This window comes from Antedon bifida, chromosome 4, assembly GCF_963402885.1.
Source record: "Antedon bifida chromosome 4, ecAntBifi1.1, whole genome shotgun sequence".
Taxonomy (NCBI): domain Eukaryota; kingdom Metazoa; phylum Echinodermata; class Crinoidea; order Comatulida; family Antedonidae; genus Antedon; species Antedon bifida.
In genome coordinates this window covers 11,022,284-11,045,520 of record NC_136229.1, presented here as the reverse complement: position 1 = coordinate 11,045,520, position 23,237 = coordinate 11,022,284, and the positions used below count along the sequence as shown (strand labels likewise).

The following is a 23,237-nucleotide window of genomic DNA, read 5'->3' as shown; positions in this document are numbered from 1 at the left end:
TGGTTTTATGGGTTGGAATATTTAATTTTGAACAAATACGGGTATGATGATAATGAATTGAAGAATTTGGAGTGAACATGGAGCAGAGATGTTTGGGAAGGTTAGAATTAATAGAAAAAAAGATGAACGAGCCTTGTTGGGTTAGATTGATATCGGAGACTTTGAGAAGATTAAGCTTTGAAAAAAGATGAGATGAATGAGACAGGGGTGGGGCGCCAGATATAACCCTGATGGCCTTTTTTTGTTTGAAGTTTTTTAATACTGGAAGGATAAGAGTTGCACCAGACAATATTGCAATAGTTAAGATAAGGCAGGATGAGGGAGCAGTAAAGAATACGAAGAATGTTAGGGGGTAAAAAAGAAGAAAGTCTAGTGATGATGCCAAGACTTTTGGAAATTTTATTCTCAACAAAATTGATGTGATTTTTCCATGAAAGTCGACTGTCAAGATGAACTCCTAAAAATGTAGCAGATTGGACTGAGGGAATATCATGATTGTTAATAGAAATGTTATAGTTTGCAGTATCAATGTTTTTAATTTTCTGAGGGGTCCCAAACAGGATGAAGTTACATTTTTTGTGGTTAAGAGAAAGTTTGTTAGCTGAAAAGTATTGAGACATGAGGGTCAGATTGGTATTAACAGTATTAAATAAGGTTTGAATATCAGGGTCAGAGTAATAAACAGTGGTGTCGTCAGCATATAGAAAAAAATTAAGAATTGAAGAAGAAAGATATATATCATTAATATATAAAATAAATAGGAGGGGGCCAAGAAGAGAGCCTTGGGGAACACCACAAGTAACAGGGTTGAAGTTGGAGACAGAATTAGAATACTTGGTACATTGGAAACGATTGGTAAGGTAACTTTTGAAAAGATCATATGCGGGCCCTCTGATTCCATAGTGGGATAGTTTAAATAAAAGTATATTGTGGTCTATTGTGTCGAATGCCTTTGACAAATCTATAAAAACACCGATGGCTAGATGACCACTTTCAAATGCGTCAACAATTTTGTTTGTTAAGTCAATGAGAGCCATGGGTGTGTTGTGACCTTTTCTAAAGCCATATTGATTTTTGTGAAGAATGTCATGTTTTGAGATAAATGAAAATGTACGATCGTAGATTACCCTTTCTAAAGCTTTAGAGAAAATAGAGAGGACAGAGATGGGGCGATAGTTAGAGAAATCAGATTTGCTTCCAGATTTGTAGATAGGGGTAACGCGCGCAAACTTCATCCTGTCTGGGAAAACACCCTTTAATAAAGCAAGATTAAAAATATGGGTAAGTGGAAAAGAAATGAGATCGGCAATATGTTTGATGGGCTTGGTTTGGAAATCATCAATACCGGGTGATTTGTTGTTTTTAAAGGTAGAAATGATTTTAAAAACTTCGGCCTCATTGACTGGAGTAAAGAATATTGAGTTAGGGGTAGGGTTGGGTAAAAAGTCTTTAAATGATCTGTTACTATTGGGAATTTTATTAGCAAGTGAAGGGCCGATTTCAGCAAAATATTTGTTAAAGGCATTTGAAATTATATTGGAATCATTGGTCAACTCACCTTGAAAATTGAAAGAAGTATTTGTATGTGTATTATTTGATTTATTGAGCAGGGAATTAATTGATTTCCAAGTTGCCTTAATATCATTTTTGTGTTTGAGAAACGTTTTGTGAAAATGATTTTTTTTTGCAGCTTTAATTGTAGTATTTAATTTATTACGGAATTGTTTAAAGGCTGTTTCATTTTTTTGGGTGGGACAATGGATAAATTTAGAGTACAGTTTATGTTTGTGTTTAATTGAATTAAGTAGGCCATTAGACATCCATGACTTTAATTTATAATTTTTTTTTTCGTTTTTGAGGAGAGGAAAGTGTTTATCATATATTGATTTTAATATAAGTTCAAAGTGTGAATAAGCCTTATTTGGGTCATCAGTGTTAATAACATCAATCCACTGTTAGGTGGAAATTTCAAGACGAAAGTTTGCCAGTGAAGTAAGGTTAAATTTTCTAAAAGTATAGTTTTTATTTGGATTAAGATTAGGGAAGGAAGCGTTGAGAAGAGAAATATTGAAGACAGGAAGATGATCGGAAATGTCGCTATAAAGTAGACCACTTGTGTTTTGGTATTCAATCTGATTAGTAAAAATGTTGTCTAATAAAGTGGCAGAAGTTTTACTGATACGGGAAGGTCTATGGATACAAGGAAGGTAATTATTACTGAAAAGCGAGTTGATAAAATCACGAGCATTGTTGTCAGTATCGTAGTACAAGGTAATAACAATCTTGTTTAAATATCTTGATAACTGCTACAGTATAAATAGAAAAACAATATAATAAAAAAGGCAAAGTAGCGCGTTGTATGTTGCTCAGTAAAGCATGTAAGAAACATTCAAGACTAATTACATTTTTTATACAATTTCTTTTACAATTATTGCAGATTCACATTTCTAACCATTCTGAAGTTGCCGATCATTGTAGGGCGTATGCTCTTAGTTCTTGCGAAGACAAATATTACCAGACTGTCTGTGATCATGACCACAATGCAAGATGTGACAGATGTCGTATATTTCCAGAAGCTTTGTCTGAAATTCATGAAGCTTTAAACGAAGTGCGCTGCTCTTCTGAAGAAAAAGATGACATGGAGTACGTAATTACACGGTCAGTCCAAGACATCGAGACGTGGAAGGCGCATATCTTAAGATCCATTAACCAAGACGCTGCACGACATGATATTTTAGGAGATTTGAATCCTGGTTGTGCCCTAATTGTTTTAGACTGGGCGATGAAGTTTGTACCACGTAAATACCGCGAAAGCCAAAGAGACTGGTTTGGAAAGCGTGGACTTCCGTGGCACATAACGGTCTTGACGAAAACGAATAAAGATAGAGAGGTACAGATGCTTACGTTTGTGCATATTTTTAAATCTTGCAGTCAGGATAGTACTACTGTTGTAGCAATCATCGACGATGTGTTGAGGCAGCTGCCATCTATTGCACCCGATATACACTCTGTGTATCTGCGTCAAGATAATGCAGGATGCTACCACTCTGCCCTAACATTACTCTCGTTACCAAAGATAGCGAAAGAAACGAAGATCAAAATCCGACGTATTGATTTTTCGGACCCTCAAGGGGGGAAGGGCGCATGTGACCGCAAGGCAGCCCATATCAAAAATCACATGAATAAATATCTTAATTCAGGAAAAGATATTGAAAATCCAGAGCAGATGAAGGCAGCAATTGAGTCCTTTGGAGGCATTCCTGGAGTGAAAGTCATAGTTTGTGCTTTACCTACTGGTACTATTTGTGCAGCAGGGAAATGGAAAGGCGTGAGTCACATCAACAACATAGAGTATGGAAGCAGGTCCATGAAGGTGTGGATGGCGTATGGTATTGGTGCAGGACAAAATCTAGTTTTGAGTAAATTCTGTGTGCCCTCGAAACTACCCAATTTAATTCATAATAAGGATACAACGTCTGATCAAAATCAAGTATCATTTATTACAGTAAAAGCAAGAATACAAGCAAAGACATCTCATGAAGAACAAGCTGATATAAATGACGACGACCAAATAGAAAGTGAAGAAAGTCCTGGCACTCCCAGCAAACTGTTCTTTTGTCGCAAACAAGGTTGCATTAGGTCATATCAGAAGTACTCTTCCCTAGAGAAACACTTAGATTATGAAAATCACAAGAACGCACTAGAACATGAAACACTATATGACAGGGCAATGAAATTATACGCAACACAACTAGAAGAGGGTACTTCTAAAAATCAAGAACCAACAAGAACCAACGATTTGCCACGGTTTGACATTGGCCCCGACCTGCAAATGGGCTGGGCGTTAAAGTCCTCTGCAAAAAAACCCCGATTTTCTGTTCCACAGAAAACCTACCTTATTGATGTTTTTGACGTTGGAGAGCAGACAGGACAGAAAGCTGATCCATGTGATGTCTCACGAGAGATGAGATCGGCCAGGCACAGCGATGGTTCACATCTATTTAGCAAGAGTGAATTTTTAACAGCACAGCAGATTGCAAGTTTTTTCTCACGCTTAGCTAAAAAAAGGAGGACAGATGCAGCCGTTCATGATGATGATGATGACGAAGATGATGATTACGATAGTAATGAAGATGGTGACGAAGTCAAAGAAAATGGAGACGATTCAAAAACGGAAAAAGAAAGAGAAATTCAAATTTTGTCGCAAACCGTACTGGACACAATAGGCTTGCAGCATCCAATAATGTTTGAAAGGCATAATATTTGTGAACTGAAAGCTCAAGAAAAACTCTCCAGATTCTCTTTGCCAATGTTGCAAGAAATGTGTACTTCTCTTGAACTTGATACCACAGATATAACCATAAAGCACAAGAAGCCATACATTGATTTGCTGGGAAAGCTGGTTTCCACGTGCAGTTGCTCGATTGATTAAGGTAGCAACGAAGGTAAAACTGTGTCTGTGAGAATTCTTTAAAATAACAATTTAATATGTGGGACGATTCTGTTGTCTAAATTGTTAGTATTTTAAGTCGCGTTCTGTAAATTTTTAATAAAGCGAAGGGGTGAAACAATGGTAAAACAATAATTTATTGTTTAGGCCACGAATTATTAGGAAATTTCGCACGAGCACATGAACGTTAACGGTTGTCACCATTTGTTACTCATTTGCATAACAACAGAGTTCAGCGAACATTTGCGTTAACGTACTTGCTCGTTTTGATTTCGCGCTTCGACGGGAAGTGTAGAACGCATCACATGTTTAGCGCACGCAACATACGCCACAAGTATTAAAACAAATCATGGACTACCTTGGGTTTAGAGACTAAGCCTAGCCAGGCATGTTTAATCATGTTTTGGTTAACGTTTTTCATTGACGCTATTTTTCAGAAATAAGGTTCTCGACGCACGTAACTAAAGTTTTTCGTAATGCTTGCGCACGCACAGATCAAGTTGTTTACAAAGTGGGCGGAGCTTGGAAAATAGCGTTAACGTGCTCGTGCGAAAACTCCCTATATGAGAAGATAAGAACATTATGTTGTAAAGCCTGTTTTCCACTAGGCGAAATTATTCGCGCAAATCAAACATTTTCGCGTATACGCACACGCCCAATGGAACTTGTTGTTGATAAAAATAAACTGCGCGCGTATAATGCAAAAAATGTTTAATTCGCGAGAATAAATTCACCTTGTGGAAAACATAACAGGCTTGATGAAGCTAAGCGAGTTATAATGTTGAGCTCAGATAGTAATTGCTTAATTTCATCATGGGTTAGTCGTTTAAATTTTACTAGAAATTTATTTTTAGTTTGTGTTTATATTAAAACGTAATTCCAAATTATTCAGGACCTTTCAGTTTACCTTTAAAGTTTGTTTCTCGTAGTAAAATTTACCTTAATCTGTAAATAGAGAACAATAGGTACATCTGATTGATCTTGCCGACAGATAAAATCTTTGAATTTCTTACAAATTTGTGGCTCTGGCGCGGAGCGCAAAATAGTTTCCCCACATTTTTTTTACTTGATTCATAAATATTAGTATCTAAACTTTAGATTGATGATTTTTTTATTAAAAAAAAATTCGTCGCACATGAAAACCCTACTTTTTAAGAGTTTTATATATGCTAATTAGTAATTAATTAGTAAAAATCTTTTTCATCAAATTTTTTGAAACTTTACTTAATTATCGTCAAGATGCTAGTTAACATAAGTGTAAAATATTAAAACGCTAGGTAGCTACGTTTGGCTTCCAGAGGCTGTTAAACTTAATGTAAATTATACACCAAAAATTAACAAAATTGGCCGAAAATCGTTATTTTTAGATTTTCTCGAAAACTAAGCGATATTTTACCAAACAAACTACACATCAGGTTTACTTACATCAAGGTCTACCAATGTGCAAAATATGAGCCAATTCGAAATTTTGACCCTTGCCACTAAATTACGAATATGTCTGATTTTTGGTGACAAGCACTCTTAACCATTTACTTTGTCATTTTATAAGTGAAAACATTATTTTTTTCGTTTTTTTTTCTACTGAAGTGATTAACTTTATTAAAACTACAAAATAACATATTAAAAGTCTGATTTAATTAATCTTCATTTTTCATGTTTTGGGGGACAATACATCTTTAATTAAATCCTTTTTTTTTATAGAAATAACAGTTATTAAATCACTGGCTGTTTCTAAAATTATATAACAATGCTAGAATTTTTTTATGTTCCTACACATATTTTTCCTCTAGATGAAAAAGAAATTCATTTTCTATCGGGAGGAAAAAGAAAAAAACAACTCTTTCTAATACTTATCAATAAATAAAAATGATTTTTAATTGTTTTCTTTTAACGCATTAGTTAAGTCTTTAAAACTGAATTGGATCTGACTGACTCCGATGGAAATTCATTCCGAAACTATAATAGACATATGCATCCAATTGAATGTAGGCTACTGTAGGAAACTAATATTTTGTTAAAGATTCTAAAGGACATTCTATCAACGATTATTAAAAGCGGTCGTGATTTTAAACAACATTGTTAAGTTCAGAACCACTAACTGCAAATGAAATCCAATTTCAACAGCTATTGGAAAATAAATAGCGGGCCTATAGGCCTAAACTCTTCAAGGTAAATCAATATCTAGTACTAAATAAATAAATTCATTATTAATAGGCCTAATGAACCGATAACATACCAAGAGTTGTACTAAATTTGCCAAATATATTTGATATATATATATATATAAATCCAAAGGCTATGAAATAAATGAAAAAATGACAATGCTGTGGGTATCAGTGGCTGGATCTCAATAGATACAAAAAAAAGCGAAAAGCTAAATCAAAACGATAAAGTAAAACAGCCAGAAAAATTAGCAGAGCTTTTCGGGCAACACTAGCCCTTCATCAGTGCAAGTGAAGGTATATATATATATATAATTTGTAATACAACCCATATAGTTAAAGCCAATTCATGTTTTGCACATAATTTTAGCATGTAGGCCTACTGTAGTAAGTGAAGCTGAAATTATGGAAACTGATACGCGAAAAAAATGTAAAACTGAAAAAGAAAATGAAAAACTATGATTTTCTTTGAATACAATCCCACCAGTTGAAGAAAGTTTAAACATAATGATTGTTTTCCCTGCAAACGAAAAACGCCTCAATGTTTCAATTGGATCAACATTGTTAGTAGCCTAACAGGAAACTTAAAATAAATTAATTTCTAATTTCTGTTGAATGGTTGAATGGTTGAATGGAGAAATGCTTCACAAACATTATTGAAATGCTTTTTTGAAACCATGTGATTTTGGACATTTATTATTCGTTTTAAAAAAATGGTAAGCCGTAAATAGAATGGTTAATCGGTTTTATTTTGTATAGGCCTACTTTGATTTTAGGTTTATAAATGATTTCAACTTTTTAACGATTCTGGACATTCTCCTCAGGGGTAAAGCCGAAATAACCCGTTTCTGTTGTAATTTCCGTGAAGTGAACACATGTTTGACATATTCCAAAAGTCAATTGACTTATTTCTACAAAAATATATATGAAAGCTATTAGAAAGTTATTGAAGATTAATGGTTGTATCTTACAATGATAAAGTCTTGACGGTACAATTTATTGCAACTTACTGATTAGATGGTGTACAACTTGACGTGTAATATTAGTGTACAAGAGCAAATTTCATAACATAACATTTAACAATACTATTAAACTTCTTAATTCCTTATGGTAATGTTCTGGAAGCGTAGAAATCGATAAATATTTGTTAGTCATCTCTTCTAGATCTACATTACATTTTGGTTGCTTTACTCTGGAATGGAAGGCGGAGGCGATACATTATGTTGATATAGTGTTCGGTCATATATGGTTGTCTCTTCAATGTACCCCAGTCGAGGGTGATTCATCACCCATTTTGTGTTTTGCAAGTTCCTTTCGTGCACGTCTCAGACTGGACTGAATTTCAACGACAGTGAGTGTTGCATTACGTCTGTTCAGCAGTTCACGCTCTGTAAAAATATTTAATACAAGCTTAATATTTTAGGAATGTGTTTCAAACATGAGTTACTGCAATCTCAATGTGATCTCGTCTACTTCTCTTATGTGATTAAGATGTTAACAATAAATAATTCAAATATAGAAACCATTATTATATTCGGCATTTTCTATCTATTTTTTGCAATTTTGCTGAGACTGTAATACGTATCGATTGTATTATTCACAATTAATCCAAAAGCTGAAAAAAGTAATTAAATCTAGTAAGTTCGCTTGTTGGGACATGCAGAGATGTAGGCCTACCTACGTTTAGAAAATCAAAAGGTGGAGCTGAAAATTACTATTGTTATGTATCCGGTTTTTTTTAAAGCTGTTAAAGCTGGAAATCTACCACCCCCAAACGAAATATAATAATATGTCTTTTCTGAAATAACCTACTCTGAGTTCCGGTTGGCAATTCATGAATTTCTTCCAAGATATTTGTGAGGGATTCAGCAAGCTCACGTCTACTATCGAACGAATCTAACAGAAACACGTTATACTATTCTTATAATTCAACAATTATTTGTATATAGGCCCTATTGTATTTATAAAATTTACGTCTGACATAGTAATCATTCTAGCCAAAGATTAAATAATAACCAATAAGTATCAATAACAATAACCAATAATAGTTCCTGAATATCGCAAAAATAATTAAATATCACCTCTTTCGAAATTATTTTTATAAATTACTTTAAATGTGTATAATAAATATTTAAGGCTATCATGTCGTGAGTAAATGTAATGTAAATTAAAAACTTACCCAAATCATAAAAAATTATAGAATTGCGTATGCTAAGTAGTTCATCTATAATTATTTCAATAACGCCTGAAAGATGAATAAATACGACTTTTTATTTAACATAATCCTATTTACCATATCATAATAATATTTAGCATTATATATTTAACATTCAGTGTTCAATTAAAATAAATGAAGTTTTTTACTTGAAAAGATTTTTGAATTGATTTATTAATTATTATGATTTGAGTAATGTACACTCGGGTTTATGAAGTGAACATTATGGTATGATAATAATGATTATCAACGACGTCTTTTTTATAAAGAGTCAACTAACGAACAACTGTTTTTTGTTGTGTATTGATTTCATATAGCAAGTATCCCCAAACCAATGGTAGGCCTAGTTATATTATTATATATTACTGACCATGACGATGCTCTGATACGTTACGGTAACTCTAACACAAGCATTTATCAATTCAACAATTTTCCAGAGTTTAAACTGTTTAGGTAAAATTACCATTGTTTAATATAGGTATGGTTTAATACGGTATGTGCCTATAGATCGTCATATAACAGTTATCAGTTTTATTGATGTTTTATATTTTATACGCATCCAACAGCGAGCTACTCGCCTCTACAGGATGGATACGGTAGGCCTAAACTAATTACGTTTTACGAATTAAAAGACGTTTACTATATAATTTCAATATAAAATTTATTGACAAAAAGAGAAATCTCTCTTTTTGTCAATAAATTTATATTGTATTAACGTTTTCTCTAGTTTAAAAAAATGAAATTAAATGGACCGACTCGTACAGTAGCTAATAAAAAATAATATTTGAATAATATATATTTACGTTATCCATCAACACATGAAAGTGTTTGTGAAGATAGGAAATTTGCTAGTGATTTACAGGGGTAAAAAAAAGAAAAAGAGGGTGTATCATACGTATTAGAATTACCTGTTGAGCAATGATGTACATATTCATCATCGCCCAAATAGAAACAATCGACAACGCCATCACATACAGCAGATTGGTGGATACATTTTCCGTAAACGCACTATAAAAGGTAAACAAAAATAAGGTAAGTATTGTAAGAGAGAATTACTGAAAACAAAATATGTGGGAATCAGTAGCTGGATAGAGATACACATAAAATAGGCAAAAAGCTAAATCAAAACGGTAAAGTAAAACCGCCAAAAAGGACGTGTCGAGAAAAAAACTATTCCATTCAGGACTACAGTAATCGTCGGGGCCGGCTATATATCTGTATGTATACACACAGGTGAATGAAAACAAACACAAATGTAAAGACATCTCATACAAAATTCTTTATAATTAGATTGAATAAAATCATTGTAAGAAATTAGAACGATGGGTAAATTGAAAGCTGAAGTTATCATCACAGAGAGAATGTTTCGCAACATTGCACACGTGTAAAAAGTGCCAATTATTAAGTTTCAATATCGTACCTACTTTTTTTGGCACCGTTTAAAACAAAACCAAATTACCGAAGGAAGTATCAAGACAAACCTGATATTGATTGTAAGTACAACGACCAGGGCAATCAAGTTCATCCTCTCCTTTCTTACAGTCAAAAATCAAGCCATCACATCGCCACTCAATCGGGATACACGCAAAGCTTGAATGGCATTGGAACTGGTCATTCCGGCAGATGTTAAGTGCACATTCATCTTCGTCAGCCCGATCACTACAATCATCGAAGCCATCACATACTACAGACTTGTTTAGACATAGGTTATCTGCTTCACATAGATACTGAGATGGGTTACACTGTCTGAATGGGCACACGATTTCATCTACACCATCATTACAATCGGAAAATGCGCCGTCACAGTGGTATTCCTAAATCAAATGAATTTCTATTATTCATGTGGAAAACGCAATGAAAACCTGGCATAAATTAAATGTAGGCTACTCTCGTATTCTTCATCGGGGAAATTTAAGCGTCAATTCAGAGTCAGGCTACTTCCACCAGTGTCTTCAAATCTCTCCTCAAAACCCACCTTTTTAATTTGTAATTTTTCAAAATTTTCTGTCTTTGTAAAGCGCATTGAGGCTTTCAGCATAATGCGCTATATCAAGTACCAGTTATTATTATTATTATTAAACATTTTTAAAAAGGAGAAGAGGTGGGCTTACCTCTGGAACACACAAGCCATTTGAGCACCAAAATGGGTTATCGCCACATCTATTACGTCTTAAGCAAACAATATCTAACTCATCTCTAGCATCCGTGCAGTCCACATGCTCATCGCATATTAGAGCTGGATCAATGCAATGGTCAGCAGCACACTGCAACAGAAACATACACTTGCTTATCTTTCATAGGACGACATATTATGCGAAATTGGACACTTTGGGGTTACATTGTAACTTTGTTCGGTCCCAGCTTAAAAATAGTACCTTTTGAAAATTCGGTGAAATTGAAATGCATATGCTTTTTTAAGTTTATGAAATATCTAATTTACCTGGAATTTCCCAATGCAATTTGAACCACATGACCGCTCATCTTCACCGTCTGTACAATCTAAATACCCGTCACAAACTCCATCTGAAATAGTAACATTATTATTTAGTGCTGTTCTTTTCTTTAAATGAACATGAATATTTTTGAATAATCAATAGGCCTATATGGGTTATATTTAATTAATTCAAATTATACATATATAATAACTTACATTTTGAAATACACGCTCCGTTTTCACAACAAAACAAATGTGGATCATACAAACAATTCGATTCGTCCTCTTTCTCTGGGCAGTCAATAACTTCATCACATACTTCCAAACGATCAATGCACTGCCCGTTTATGCAAATGAAATTATTTTCTGCGCAGGCAATATTATTACAGTCCCTCTCGTCCTCTCCTTCGCTGCAGTCATTGATTCCGTCACATTTATAAGCCAGAGAGACACATTTACCATCATTACATGTCATTCTCTCTCCGCAGTTCGATACGCAGTTGCTTTCGTCTGACTCGTCAAAACAATCAGCATAACCATTACATTTCAACCGTATGCCAATACATGAACCGTCATCACATTCGAACTCATACTCATTACAAATTAGACATGCCATTTCGTCTTCACCATGATAACAATCACGATTTGAATCACACACTTTTGATCTTGGAAGACATTCTCCATCTTCGCACAAGAAACCGTGACATTTTTCAACGCAATGTTTCTCATCTGACCGATCGTAACAATCAAAGTAGCCATTGCATTTTAACTCTCTGTCAATACAGGAGCCGTCGTCACATTGAAATTCATAGTCGTAGCAAGGACACAATCTTTCATCTTCACCGTAAAGACAATCTCGTACTGTATCGCACACCTTTGACGTAGATATGCAAAGTCCATCTTCACACAAAAACCCGTAGTGACAGCTATTGACGCAATTGCCTTCATCAGACCCGTCTGAACAATCTGTGTATCCATTACATTTCAATCGTCTAGGAATACATGATCCATCGTCACACTGAAACTCATAATGGCTACACGATGCGCACGATTCTTCGTCTTCTCCGTATGCACAGTCACGCACTGTGTCGCATTCCTTCTCTGACGCAATGCACTTTCCATCTTCACAGAGAAATCCGTAGTGACAACTATCAACACAATTGTATTCATCTAATCCATCCTGACAATCAGAATAACCGTTACATTTTAACCTCCTTCTAATACACGAACCATCGTTACATTTAAATTCGTAATGATTACACGTCACACAAGATTCTTCATCTTCACCGCCAGAGCAATCCTTAACCGTATCACAAACCTTTGACGCAGAGATACATTCGTTATCGTCGCACAAGAATCCCACGTGGCACTTATTCTCACAGTCATACTCGTCCTCTCCGGTTGAACAGTCCGACTCTCCATCACAAAGGTTATAATGCTCTACACAAGTACCATCATAACACTTAAACTGTGCGTATGTGCAAGAAGAACACTCCTGTTCATCCGTGCCATCCAGACATTGTTGTGTACCATCACACAAGACATCTAGTGGGAAGCAATTACCATAGTCACAGAAGAATTTTCCGAAGCATAACTGGTTGTTTTCCGTACAATAGCTTTCATCTTCTCCATTATCACAGTCTTTATGGAGATTACAAACCAATGCCTTAAAAAATATACGTTACTATACATTAAATACATACACAAATAACACACAACATATACTACATAAGATACTCAAATTAATCAATGCACCAATGCTCTGAAAAATAAACCAACAGAATAATTTAGGCATAGGCCTAATATAATTCACGAAATATTAACTGCATCATACTTAAGGTATATCAAATATAAAACCTTACGTTCGAGATACATTCTCCTGAATTGCATCTGTATTCATTCGGTAAACAAAACTCGCAATTATCCTCATCTTCAAACGAGTAGCAGTCGAACTCACCGTCACAACGCCACCTATTAGGTATACATGTACCTATACAAAAAATATTGAAGGCTTTTCTTTCAAAAACATATGTCATTATTAGTTGTCATTCTTAGAGGCAACTACTTTTGTAAAGGCTTTGTGAAGAGAAACATGGAGATGAAACAACCGTTTCTCTAAATATCTTAAATATCTGTATAATCTGAAAGGTCTTTCTTTCAAAAGAGACCTTTTATATCAACTGAATCTCTTACGGTATCATGTCAGGGATAATAAACAACCTGCAGTAGGCCTACCGCATTGGTGGAAACAGGAACCTAATTCATAATATTAACTTAACCCTCTAAATAATCTCTCACTATATGAAAAAAACAAACAAATGCCCTTATTGGAGAGCTAATGCACAAATCTATCTGTCACGCGGTGTCAGAAAAAAATAGAGTATCCTATAGGATTATATGTCTTTCCGTGGACGTGATACTGCTTAATATATATTGTCGCTAAACTTAATCCCGCCCGACTTATACCTCTCGTGTATTTTGTGTATATTATTTGACATGATGGCCATTACCAACAATGGTCTCCTTTTACAATGCATTTAAAATAATTTTAAAATAATGTTCAAACTGGATCGGACTCACCTAACTGACATTGAAATTCATCTTCTTCACATGTCGAATGTTTGCATTCATGACCCTCGTCTTCATGGTCATCACAATCAAAGACTCCATCACAGTGCCAATGAGAGGAAATACATTTACCATTGTTACACTTAAACTCATCTACGTCACACGTGTGTTGATGGCAATTATGTTCATCCTGAAAATACAAGAAATTAATTATATGACGTTTGGTACAGGCAGAATGATGTTTCCAGTGAATAAATGTTTAGAAAGAGATAAATCTAATCCTGGATTATATTTATCTCTTTTTAAACGTACTACCTGGATGAATGACAATATCCATAGGTCTACCCGTAATGAATGAATGAATGCATTTATTTCACGCACTGATATGGCGGTCATGCCGAAAACGTCAAATACACAATATGTAGCAGCCTACAAAAATATAGTAGGCCTACGTAGGCCTTGACGTCATATTTAAAATAATCTGATTATTTAACTGTGGTATTTGATATTTAAATAGTAAAATTATGACTCTTTTGATGTGGCTAAATGTAAACGCTAATCATTGTCTCTATTGTCTTTTATGTATTAAGCAATAGCCTACTGTTGATATACAGCAGTTTTACAAAAAAAAAAGATGACCTAAACAAACAATCAATGGTGAAAATCTAGAAAACAAAACTCACTTCGTTATGTAAGCAGTCTCCAGGAATACCATCACAAACAAAATGTTTAAGAATACATGATCCATCATGGCATCGAAAACTGTTAATGCATCCATGGAATAAGCGCCCTGAAAATCCAACATAAATAAATGAAATGACGTCAAACGTATATTAGACTAGTCCAGATATTCATATTTCCACTCTAATAAGATGCTGTAGGCATTTCGTGTTAAAAGCGAAAAAATATGTGTTTTAGGGTAATTTTGGGGTGCTTAATCCAAATCTGCTGTTTACCCGGCTCAATTTTTAGATCTTCACCCTTAAAATGTGAAAAACAAAATGGCCGCCATTGTGATACTGAGGATTCCAAATATATCATAACATTAACCTAAAACTAGATTGAATTTGTCAATAAGACGAATTATACTAGGCTATATGCATTGATTTTGTCATGATCTTTAATTATTTATAATATATGAAAGATAAAGATAGGATCTTGGTAGCGCAAATACAATATCCGGTATCACATCGAGTCACTTGAATAAAACAGCCCGATCAAAATTCATAAACCACCCTCGTTACATAATAATAAAGACAACATTTTTTTTCTAGATTTCATTATAAATCAAGCGTATAATTTATACACTAAGAAATAAAATTGAACAAAAAATACAGATATAACCAAATAAAATATTATTTCGTTTCGTTTGCCAATTTGAGACTCGATCTCGGTACCTCAGATGCTATAAGACGCGAACACAGACCACCGAGCCATTATACAAACCTAAAAGTTAAAGAAAGATAAACACTTTGGTGCAGATAGATTATTACATACCGCAATGGATCATAATGTTTTACTTTGACATTTAAAAAAATCCAATCCAATCTAAGAAAGTGTCATAGTTTGTTTGATTGCCGAAATTAAAATGTCTTATTTAAAGATGTATTGTCCCATGAAACACAAAAAAATGAAGATCAAAATATTCTAAATTTAAATTGGCCATATCAAAGTACTATTAAAGTTATTCACTTTAAGTTGAAAATTCGAGCCAAAAACAAAAATTTTACGTAATTAACAGCTAAATTAATTTGATTAAGTTTCGTCTGGAAAATCGTCGCGAGTGAAAGTAAATAAAGATTTAAAACCATGAGTATACATTATGCATGATGCTAATTAAGATTGTTTACAACTCGTCACTGTTGAGAAGGTGTTTTCACACAGATCGCGAGGAAGTTTTATGATTATGCATACAGAGTAGCCAAATAAGCACGTTGCATTATGAGATATGTTTTGATCGAAAACTTTGACTGGAAGTCAAAGTTATTTTTTGCACCAAAAAACGTCTGTATTTCAGTTAAATGATTTTTTTTTCGACTAATTTTTGGTGAAAGTTAGTAACTATTATGATACTTCAAAATGACCGACTTTTTTTCGAAATCTTTTTTTTTTTTGGAATTTGACAAAGGGACAATACATCTTTAATATGTAATTAATGATGACGTCATCAACCTTTTCTCTCTTATTTTCATAAATCATAAATATGATACATACACTTGAAAGACACACAGCAAAATGAAATGAAAAATAGGGTCTATATTAATTTTAAAAATAAGCTTATTTTCACCATTTTTCAGCCTACACGTGCCTGTCATTTTGAAGTGCTCGTATAACGCGATTTCAAGTTGAAAAGTGTATAAAATATGATGATGATGCTAAAGAAAGGTTGTAAAACTGAAATCGTGCAGAAAGAGTGCGCAATAACGTTTAACGAGCAGTGCACAACAATATGCGCACTCATGGCCATGATTCGGTTTAATTATGATACATATACTTATGAAGATATGATTACAAACGTGATTTCATGAAATCGCGTGTAGACTGCGTAATTATTAATTGCGCATCGTGAAAAGCTAATCACATCAATTCCTGGCCATAAGGAATATACTCGTAGCTAGATGAAATTGATCTCATCTCTTGACGGACACAATAATGCTAGGTTATATGCATGTTAATACAATATTGTATAAAATGAAGACGAGAGGGGAAAAAATGAGTGAGAAAGTGCGTTTACTGCACTGAGAAGACAAATTACACGGGGAAGTAAAATAATACCAATACCTTCAATATTTTCTTCTGTGTTTAGGTTATTCTTGTGTGATGCCTTTCCTCTCTCTAATTTAACAAACTGGAATATAGCATTTGGATTATCAGTAAGTATGGCTCAAAAGTTAATTTACTATCTGAGGCTTCTGAATGCGCAAATATCATATATCCTTCATGCATATTTCTCCGGTAAAATCTCGGGGTCCAAAAATTATAGATATGCCACTGGGCTTGGTTGGCTTGTCCTATCGGATGTGCTTCCATACAGTAAGCTTGAGCCTAGGACACTGGTGACGTGTAGCCTCTTAGGCCTAGTTATTTAAGGATTATCTTGTGTCACAAAACCATTAAAACAAAATGTGATTTCTTACCTCCTGATTTGACGGAATAAAAATACTGAAAGTTACAATAAAGTATAACAATACCCATGTTTCAAACATCGTTTTTTTCCAACCTATAAAATTGTCTTCATCCGTCGGGCATTGCCTTAGTTTTCTTATATTTCTCCGGTAAAATCTCGGGGTCCAAAAATTATAGATATGCCACTGGGCTTGGTTGGCTTGTCCTATCGGATGTGCTTCCATACAGTAAGCTTGAGCCTAGGACACTGGTGACGTGTAGCCTCTTAGGCCTAGTTATTTAAGGATTATCTTGTGTCACAAAACCATTAAAACAAAATGTGATTTCTTACCTCCTGATTTGACGGAATAAAAATACTGAAAGTTACAATAAAGTATAACAATACCCATGTTTCAAACATCGTTTTTTTCCAACCTATAAAATTGTCTTCATCCGTCGGGCATTGCCTTAGTTTTCAGTTTATGCAAATTACTAATTTACATGACGTCCACTCCAATGTGTAGTAATGACGGATTTGTGGCCAAGGCAAGATATTTAATAACAATACAGTAGGTCCTAATGACCTCTGGTAACTGTACCGTGATATTTTAATTTCTTAAAGTACTTGAGAGAGACTTATATTGAACTTATTGAGAATAACAAACTAGAAAAAAATAGAAACAATTAAGACGTTTGTCTTAAAGAGCTTCAATTCATAGTTACGTAATCAATGCAGGTGGAAAAGTTTATGCAAATTAAACTAGATGTTACTGAATGTATACGTGGCGACTCAGTAAGCCGGGTAACATCAACGATAGAGTGTGCATTTCTTCATTCACTCTACGCTGCTCACACGTCTTATAGAACAGTGTGTAGTTATGGCTTTAAACATTGGGAGTCATCGGATAGTTATTTTGCTGAGTCTTCTAAGTTTAATATGCATATCTGAGTGTTTTGTACAAACAGTTGAGGTAAAGGTATTTTCCATGCATATTTTATGTACGTTTACAATTTTTATTAGCATTACAATTCGGCCACCGAGGCTTTAATCGTGGTAGTTTGAAAGCGTGAAGTGGAAATTCAATACAGTTCTGACTAGTGTGATGAGTTACCAACTCTAGTCTTAATGTACAATGTTTTTCTATTTTAGGTACCTATAAAATCTGAGAAAAGCCAGTCGAGTGAAGAAGAAGGTATTTAATGTAAAATTATTGTATGAAAATTGAAAATAGAAAGAAATGTACGCTAAAAGACTCAAAACCTAAATTTTCAAATTAGATCCTACTATTTAAAATTAATAATATATAAAAAAAAAGATATTTGTGACAAAGCACGTAATTATAATAGTACGTAACATTGTGTTTGTGTTTCATAAAAGATCTTCGAGGTTATTGTAACGGATTTACTTGTGGCGACAGCAAGTGCCTGCCAACAGAATATGTTTGTGATGGAGAACCAGATTGCAGTGAAAGCGAGGTAAACGAAAGTGTTAATTTGATTGAAAACATGCACTAGAAATTGCAACATTGATTCATTAGTTCCTTTAAACATTGGAAAATTAAAATACGGTAATGTATTAACCAATGAGCATCTAAACTACACGTTTTTATCACGCGCATCATTAAAATTGAAATACTTGCAGAGGGCGCACTATTTACTATTTCGGCTCATATTGAAGATACAGGTAACTCGAGATTTGAATCGGCTATTGTGACATCATAAAAATATACATAAATAGAATCGGGATAACTTGAACATTACAGAAAAACGAACAAGCGGGAAATAATTAATGTTTTCAATAACCAAATCAAATCAATAACACAATTATGTTAGTGCTAAATTTTACAACATTTTTTTAAAAAGATGTAGTGTCTCCCTGAAAAATTATTCTTAAAAATGTTTTGGTTGAATATGCCATTCTGATGTCGCATAATAGTTATCTACTTTGATCAAAAATTGGATCCCAAACACATATTTATTTACCTGTGCGACAATACATTAAAGATATATATGAACAAAAATTACAATTTTACCTGAAAAAACTGTAACTTAAAGCAAAAAATATTTTAATTGGCTGCTAGCTAGTGGGGTAATTGTAATTTTATAAGTGAAAAAATGTTTCTGGGGGACATACATCTCCAATACTTTTGTTTATTTTTTTGTATTTAAGGACGAATCCGCCTGTAATTTGAACGTTTGTAAAGATGATCAGTTTGCGTGTGATAATGGTGACTGTATTGAAAGATCTTGGGCTTGCGATATGGTGAGTGACTGCCCGGCGGGTGATGATGAAGAAGATAGTCTGTGTGACAACAGGCAATGCAAAGAAAATGAGCTTAAGTGCAAGGTAGGGTTTTGATCTGTTATTTTTGTTCTAATATTAATAATCATTTAATTTAACATAAAATATAATTGAATTCACATTTTCAATTTCATTTAGATGATTATTGTTTATTCTTCGCTTTTCAAACCAGCCCAGCTTTATCCCTGATGTCTTCGTTATATTAGTTGAATGAAAACATATATAATTCGTTTTCGTTATTTTAAATTGACAGGACGCTTTAAATGATAGTGTTTGTGGTATCACATATGCCGTGGTTTAATGTGAGAACTGCTTATTTAAAACACGCATCAATTTATTCTTTGATATGTGTATTCCTAAATCTGAAACAATCCCGATTAGGAGCTCGTCCATGGAATGTTCTATCGATTAGTTTTATGTCACATACTAATATTACCATTACTGATGGATTATGTTATGTCTAATCTACAGAGTGGATCGTGCATTAACATTGAATGGCAGTGCGATGGTCAATATGACTGTTACCACTCGGATGACGAAGTGAACTGTAAATCCTGTACAGCTCAGCAGTTTAAATGCAACGATGACACTTGCATTCCAGAGAGCTCTGTATGCAATGGTTACCCAGAATGCGAGGGTGGTGAGGACGAACACCAATGGTGCGCCTGCACTAGCGGCGAATTTAAATGTGATAGTGGTATATGCATTCCACGTGATAAGGTAAGTAATTAATCCTTAAACAGTGGGATGGAATAAATGGTCAACCACCTTTCAGATGAACTTTTACTTATGTGCCATGCGAGTTGTTTGTTTCCCTCTAGATTTCCATCAACCAATTCATTCAGCTTCCATACACACACATCATCTGATCTTCTCTAATCTTGCGGAATAGAAACGTAGGGCTACTGGTATATTCGATAATAGAATCACGACTGTCTGCAAAAAACTAAGAACCAACACATTTTATTTTGTATATAAAAAGTGTTTTGTTATGGTGATATTGAAGAATGTTTATATAGGCTATTAATTTTGTTTATAGCTATGTGATGGGAACAAAGATTGCGGGTACAGTGGTGAAGACGAGCATGACTGCGAATCTTGTGACTCTGACCAGTACCGATGTAAAGGATACTCAAAATGCATTCCAAACTCATTTGTATGCGATGGATTAGTAGAAGATTGTCCTAATGGAGACGACGAGTCTGAATGTGGATGTACACAAGATCAATTTGAATGCAGTGATGGCACATGTATAGCACAGACACTCGTCTGTGACGGAACGGTTCACTGCTCAGATGACGAGACAACACAATGCGAATGCGAGGATTTGGAATTCGATTGCAACTCTCCCGTCCGTATTTGCCTTACACCTCTCCAGGTGTGTGATGGTACTCCACAGTGTCCAAATGGAGACGATGAAGAGGGTTGCCCTTTCACATGTGGTCCTCCGAATAATTTCCTTTGCCCAGACGGAACATGTCTACTTGCTTCTGTCCAGTGTAATGGTCTCTTTGATTGTGGGACTTCTAGGGCTGATGAAGTTGGATGTAAATGCACTGAAGATCAATTTAAGGTAAAATGGTATTTCTCTCATGTTATTGTACTCTTATCATTGTTCATTCTCAGAATTAGCTGCTATAAAAACAACCTTAAATGTCAAACCTGGTTACAAGATACAAGAAACTGTATTTGTCTTCGTTAAAAAACAAAGAAATGTCGGTTGTCAGCAAATCCGATTAAAAGATACATATATATATAAACGGACTAAAGGCAACAATATCTTAAAACCCACAATGTTGGTTACTTTGCCAACACGTTTCATTATTGTTTTCAGTGCGTGTCTGGAGAATGTCTGTCAAATCAGTTTGTGTGCGACAAGCACAAAGATTGTACTGACGGCAGTGATGAGTTTGTAGATGTATGCACCCCAGGTAATTTTTAATGGTTTACATTCAGATTTGATTGATTAAGTTAATAATAATTGGTTTCTTGGCAGATATACACAAAAAACTGATTCAAATCAAAGGAAGATGATGTTAATTAGTATTATATTAGTATGTCTGTGTTTTCAAACATAAGCTCCACGATGGTTCTGAAATGTCGATTCTATTCTATGCTTTTTCTAGTAATTAACTCGTTAACCTATTCACATTCTTGTAGTATTTTCTATTAAAAATATTTTTCCCGTGAAAAAATAATTTTTTGAAATGTTTTGTTTAATATGGCTTTGTAATGTCACATAATAGATTTTCATTTTGACCAAAAATTCATTCTAGAAAATGTTAAGTTAAAGCGAAAAAGTCAAATAATGAGTTATTGGTTAAATTTAACCGTGTATGAAATCATTGTTTTTTGTTCTTTATTCAAAGTCTGATTTGATTAACCTTTATTTCATGGTTTTTTTGGGGAACATACATCTTGAATTTTTATTAAATATTCAATTTAATAATCTAGAGCCAATTGTTGGAGAATGTCCAAATGTGCCAGCTGGTACAATAGGTCTTTGTGTATATGGATGTGATACCGATGAGGACTGCCAAAATGAGAAAAGATGCTGCTTCAATGGTTGTGGAAAAGAGTGTGTTCATCCAATTTTCCCACCGGAACCTTTTGGTAAGTTTAAGCGCTTGGCCATACAATAGGAAAGGATATTTTCGTGAAACAAAACCAGGAATGTAATGTAATATTATGGGTTTGGAACATGGGTCATTATTATTATTCCAACTAATAATATTATACTATACTACTAAGACTATAATATTCTTCTCGATACGGTCCCAAATCGCTAAATCATATTTAAATGTCAGTCGTGACAAAGATTACACGATTTGTTTATATGAAATGCGATGTATACAAACTTTAACTTCTTTATATTTGACTCCAGTTAAAGATGGTGAATGCCCTGTGCTGAGCTCACCTTATGGCGCACAAAGGTGTACAGATTTGTGTCTCGAAGATTCAGATTGTCCACATAAAGAAAAATGCTGCAGTAACGGATGTGGTAAAGTGTGCGCAGAACCATTCAATCAACCAACCAATGAGGTTGAAGAAATCAACACCGACAAAATAGAAAAAGAGTTAGAACAAGTCAAAGGTCAACTTTCTTCACTGGATAACCGTTTTGATTGGTTGGAAAGAACAGGTAAGTTCCCTTTTAAATATTTAAAAAAACTGAATCAAAACTTGAGGCACCGTGTAAGATGCCGTGATTAGCTTCAGATTCAAACAGGACATCCAGTTTTCATTGTTATAAACTTGAATAACTATAGATTACTGTGTAGTCATTTTTATTTAGTAATTAAACTTTCACCACCAATAAACAAATCCTGGTGACGTGACTAAAATAAAAATTGTCTGTATATACCAATACACTAAAGGTTGCTTTCACATATATTTACCGGATTGAATTACTACTAATGCAATGTGATTGGTAATCTAGTCTTAATTTTAATTAAAACGTTACTTTATTTTAGTCTCGGACGTTCTAGTTGAGCTCGGAATACTGCAAACTGAGATTACAGACCTTAAAAACCATGAGCATTATGGAGCACCAGCTTCGCCGTACCATCCACCACCTGCTCCATACCATCCACCACCTGTTCGTTACCAAGCAACTACAACTAAAGTACCTGAAACGCCAGAGCCCCCACAGAACGTTGTAAACGATTACCCGACTAACACTGGTTCACGACCTGGTTATCAGTCATCACCATCAAACGTTAATGTTGGGCGACCTGTTAATACATATTCTAAAAGACCACACAGAAAAAGGATTGAGAATAAAAAACAAGAAAAGGACGAGGAATTTAAAAGAACGATATCGAGATGGGGACAGCTATTAAGATCTAACGATAACTAGAACATTAATTGAATCTAACCGATAACTCGAAATTTATGCAAAAGACACAAACTTATTGCATATTGTATCAAGAATGGTATTAGTATGGTCTTTGAAATACCTCAATAAAATAACAAATTCTTTCTTAGCAATTGTCTATTGG

General features: G+C 34.3%; 2 protein-coding genes across 5 annotated transcripts; one reads left to right on the top strand and one right to left on the bottom strand.

Annotated features, from left to right (window-relative positions):
• Nucleotides 1-7,588: 7,588 nt before the first annotated feature.
• Nucleotides 7,589-17,085, bottom strand: LOC144840140 (uncharacterized). Of its 3 annotated transcripts, none has more exons than XM_078695825.1 (13): nucleotides 16,967-17,085; nucleotides 16,611-16,677; nucleotides 14,513-14,619; nucleotides 13,842-14,019; nucleotides 13,124-13,251; nucleotides 11,478-12,927; nucleotides 11,268-11,350; nucleotides 10,939-11,091; nucleotides 10,309-10,641; nucleotides 9,736-9,835; nucleotides 8,792-8,857; nucleotides 8,425-8,508; nucleotides 7,589-8,000 (listed from the first exon to the last, which is right to left on the bottom strand). In XM_078695825.1, exons 1-13 carry the CDS (start codon nucleotides 17,033-17,035, stop codon nucleotides 7,870-7,872), a joined length of 2,949 nt encoding a protein of 982 aa, XP_078551951.1. In that variant the 5' UTR covers nucleotides 17,036-17,085; the 3' UTR covers nucleotides 7,589-7,869. The 3 variants fall into 3 exon arrangements, with proteins under 3 accessions (XP_078551951.1, XP_078551952.1, XP_078551953.1); XM_078695826.1 differs by having other exon boundaries at nucleotides 17,021-17,065; XM_078695827.1 differs by lacking the exon at nucleotides 8,425-8,508.
• Nucleotides 17,086-17,618: 533 nt separating this feature from the next.
• Nucleotides 17,619-23,222, top strand: LOC144840352 (uncharacterized). Of its 2 annotated transcripts, none has more exons than XM_078696139.1 (10): nucleotides 17,619-17,911; nucleotides 18,085-18,127; nucleotides 18,313-18,410; nucleotides 19,105-19,281; nucleotides 19,708-19,956; nucleotides 20,276-20,809; nucleotides 21,071-21,167; nucleotides 21,691-21,849; nucleotides 22,121-22,378; nucleotides 22,710-23,222. In XM_078696139.1, exons 1-10 carry the CDS (start codon nucleotides 17,813-17,815, stop codon nucleotides 23,093-23,095), a joined length of 2,100 nt encoding a protein of 699 aa, XP_078552265.1. In that variant the 5' UTR covers nucleotides 17,619-17,812; the 3' UTR covers nucleotides 23,096-23,222. The 2 variants fall into 2 exon arrangements, with proteins under 2 accessions (XP_078552265.1, XP_078552266.1); XM_078696140.1 differs by having other exon boundaries at nucleotides 17,623-17,905.
• The last annotated feature ends 15 nt before the right edge of the window (nucleotides 23,223-23,237 follow it).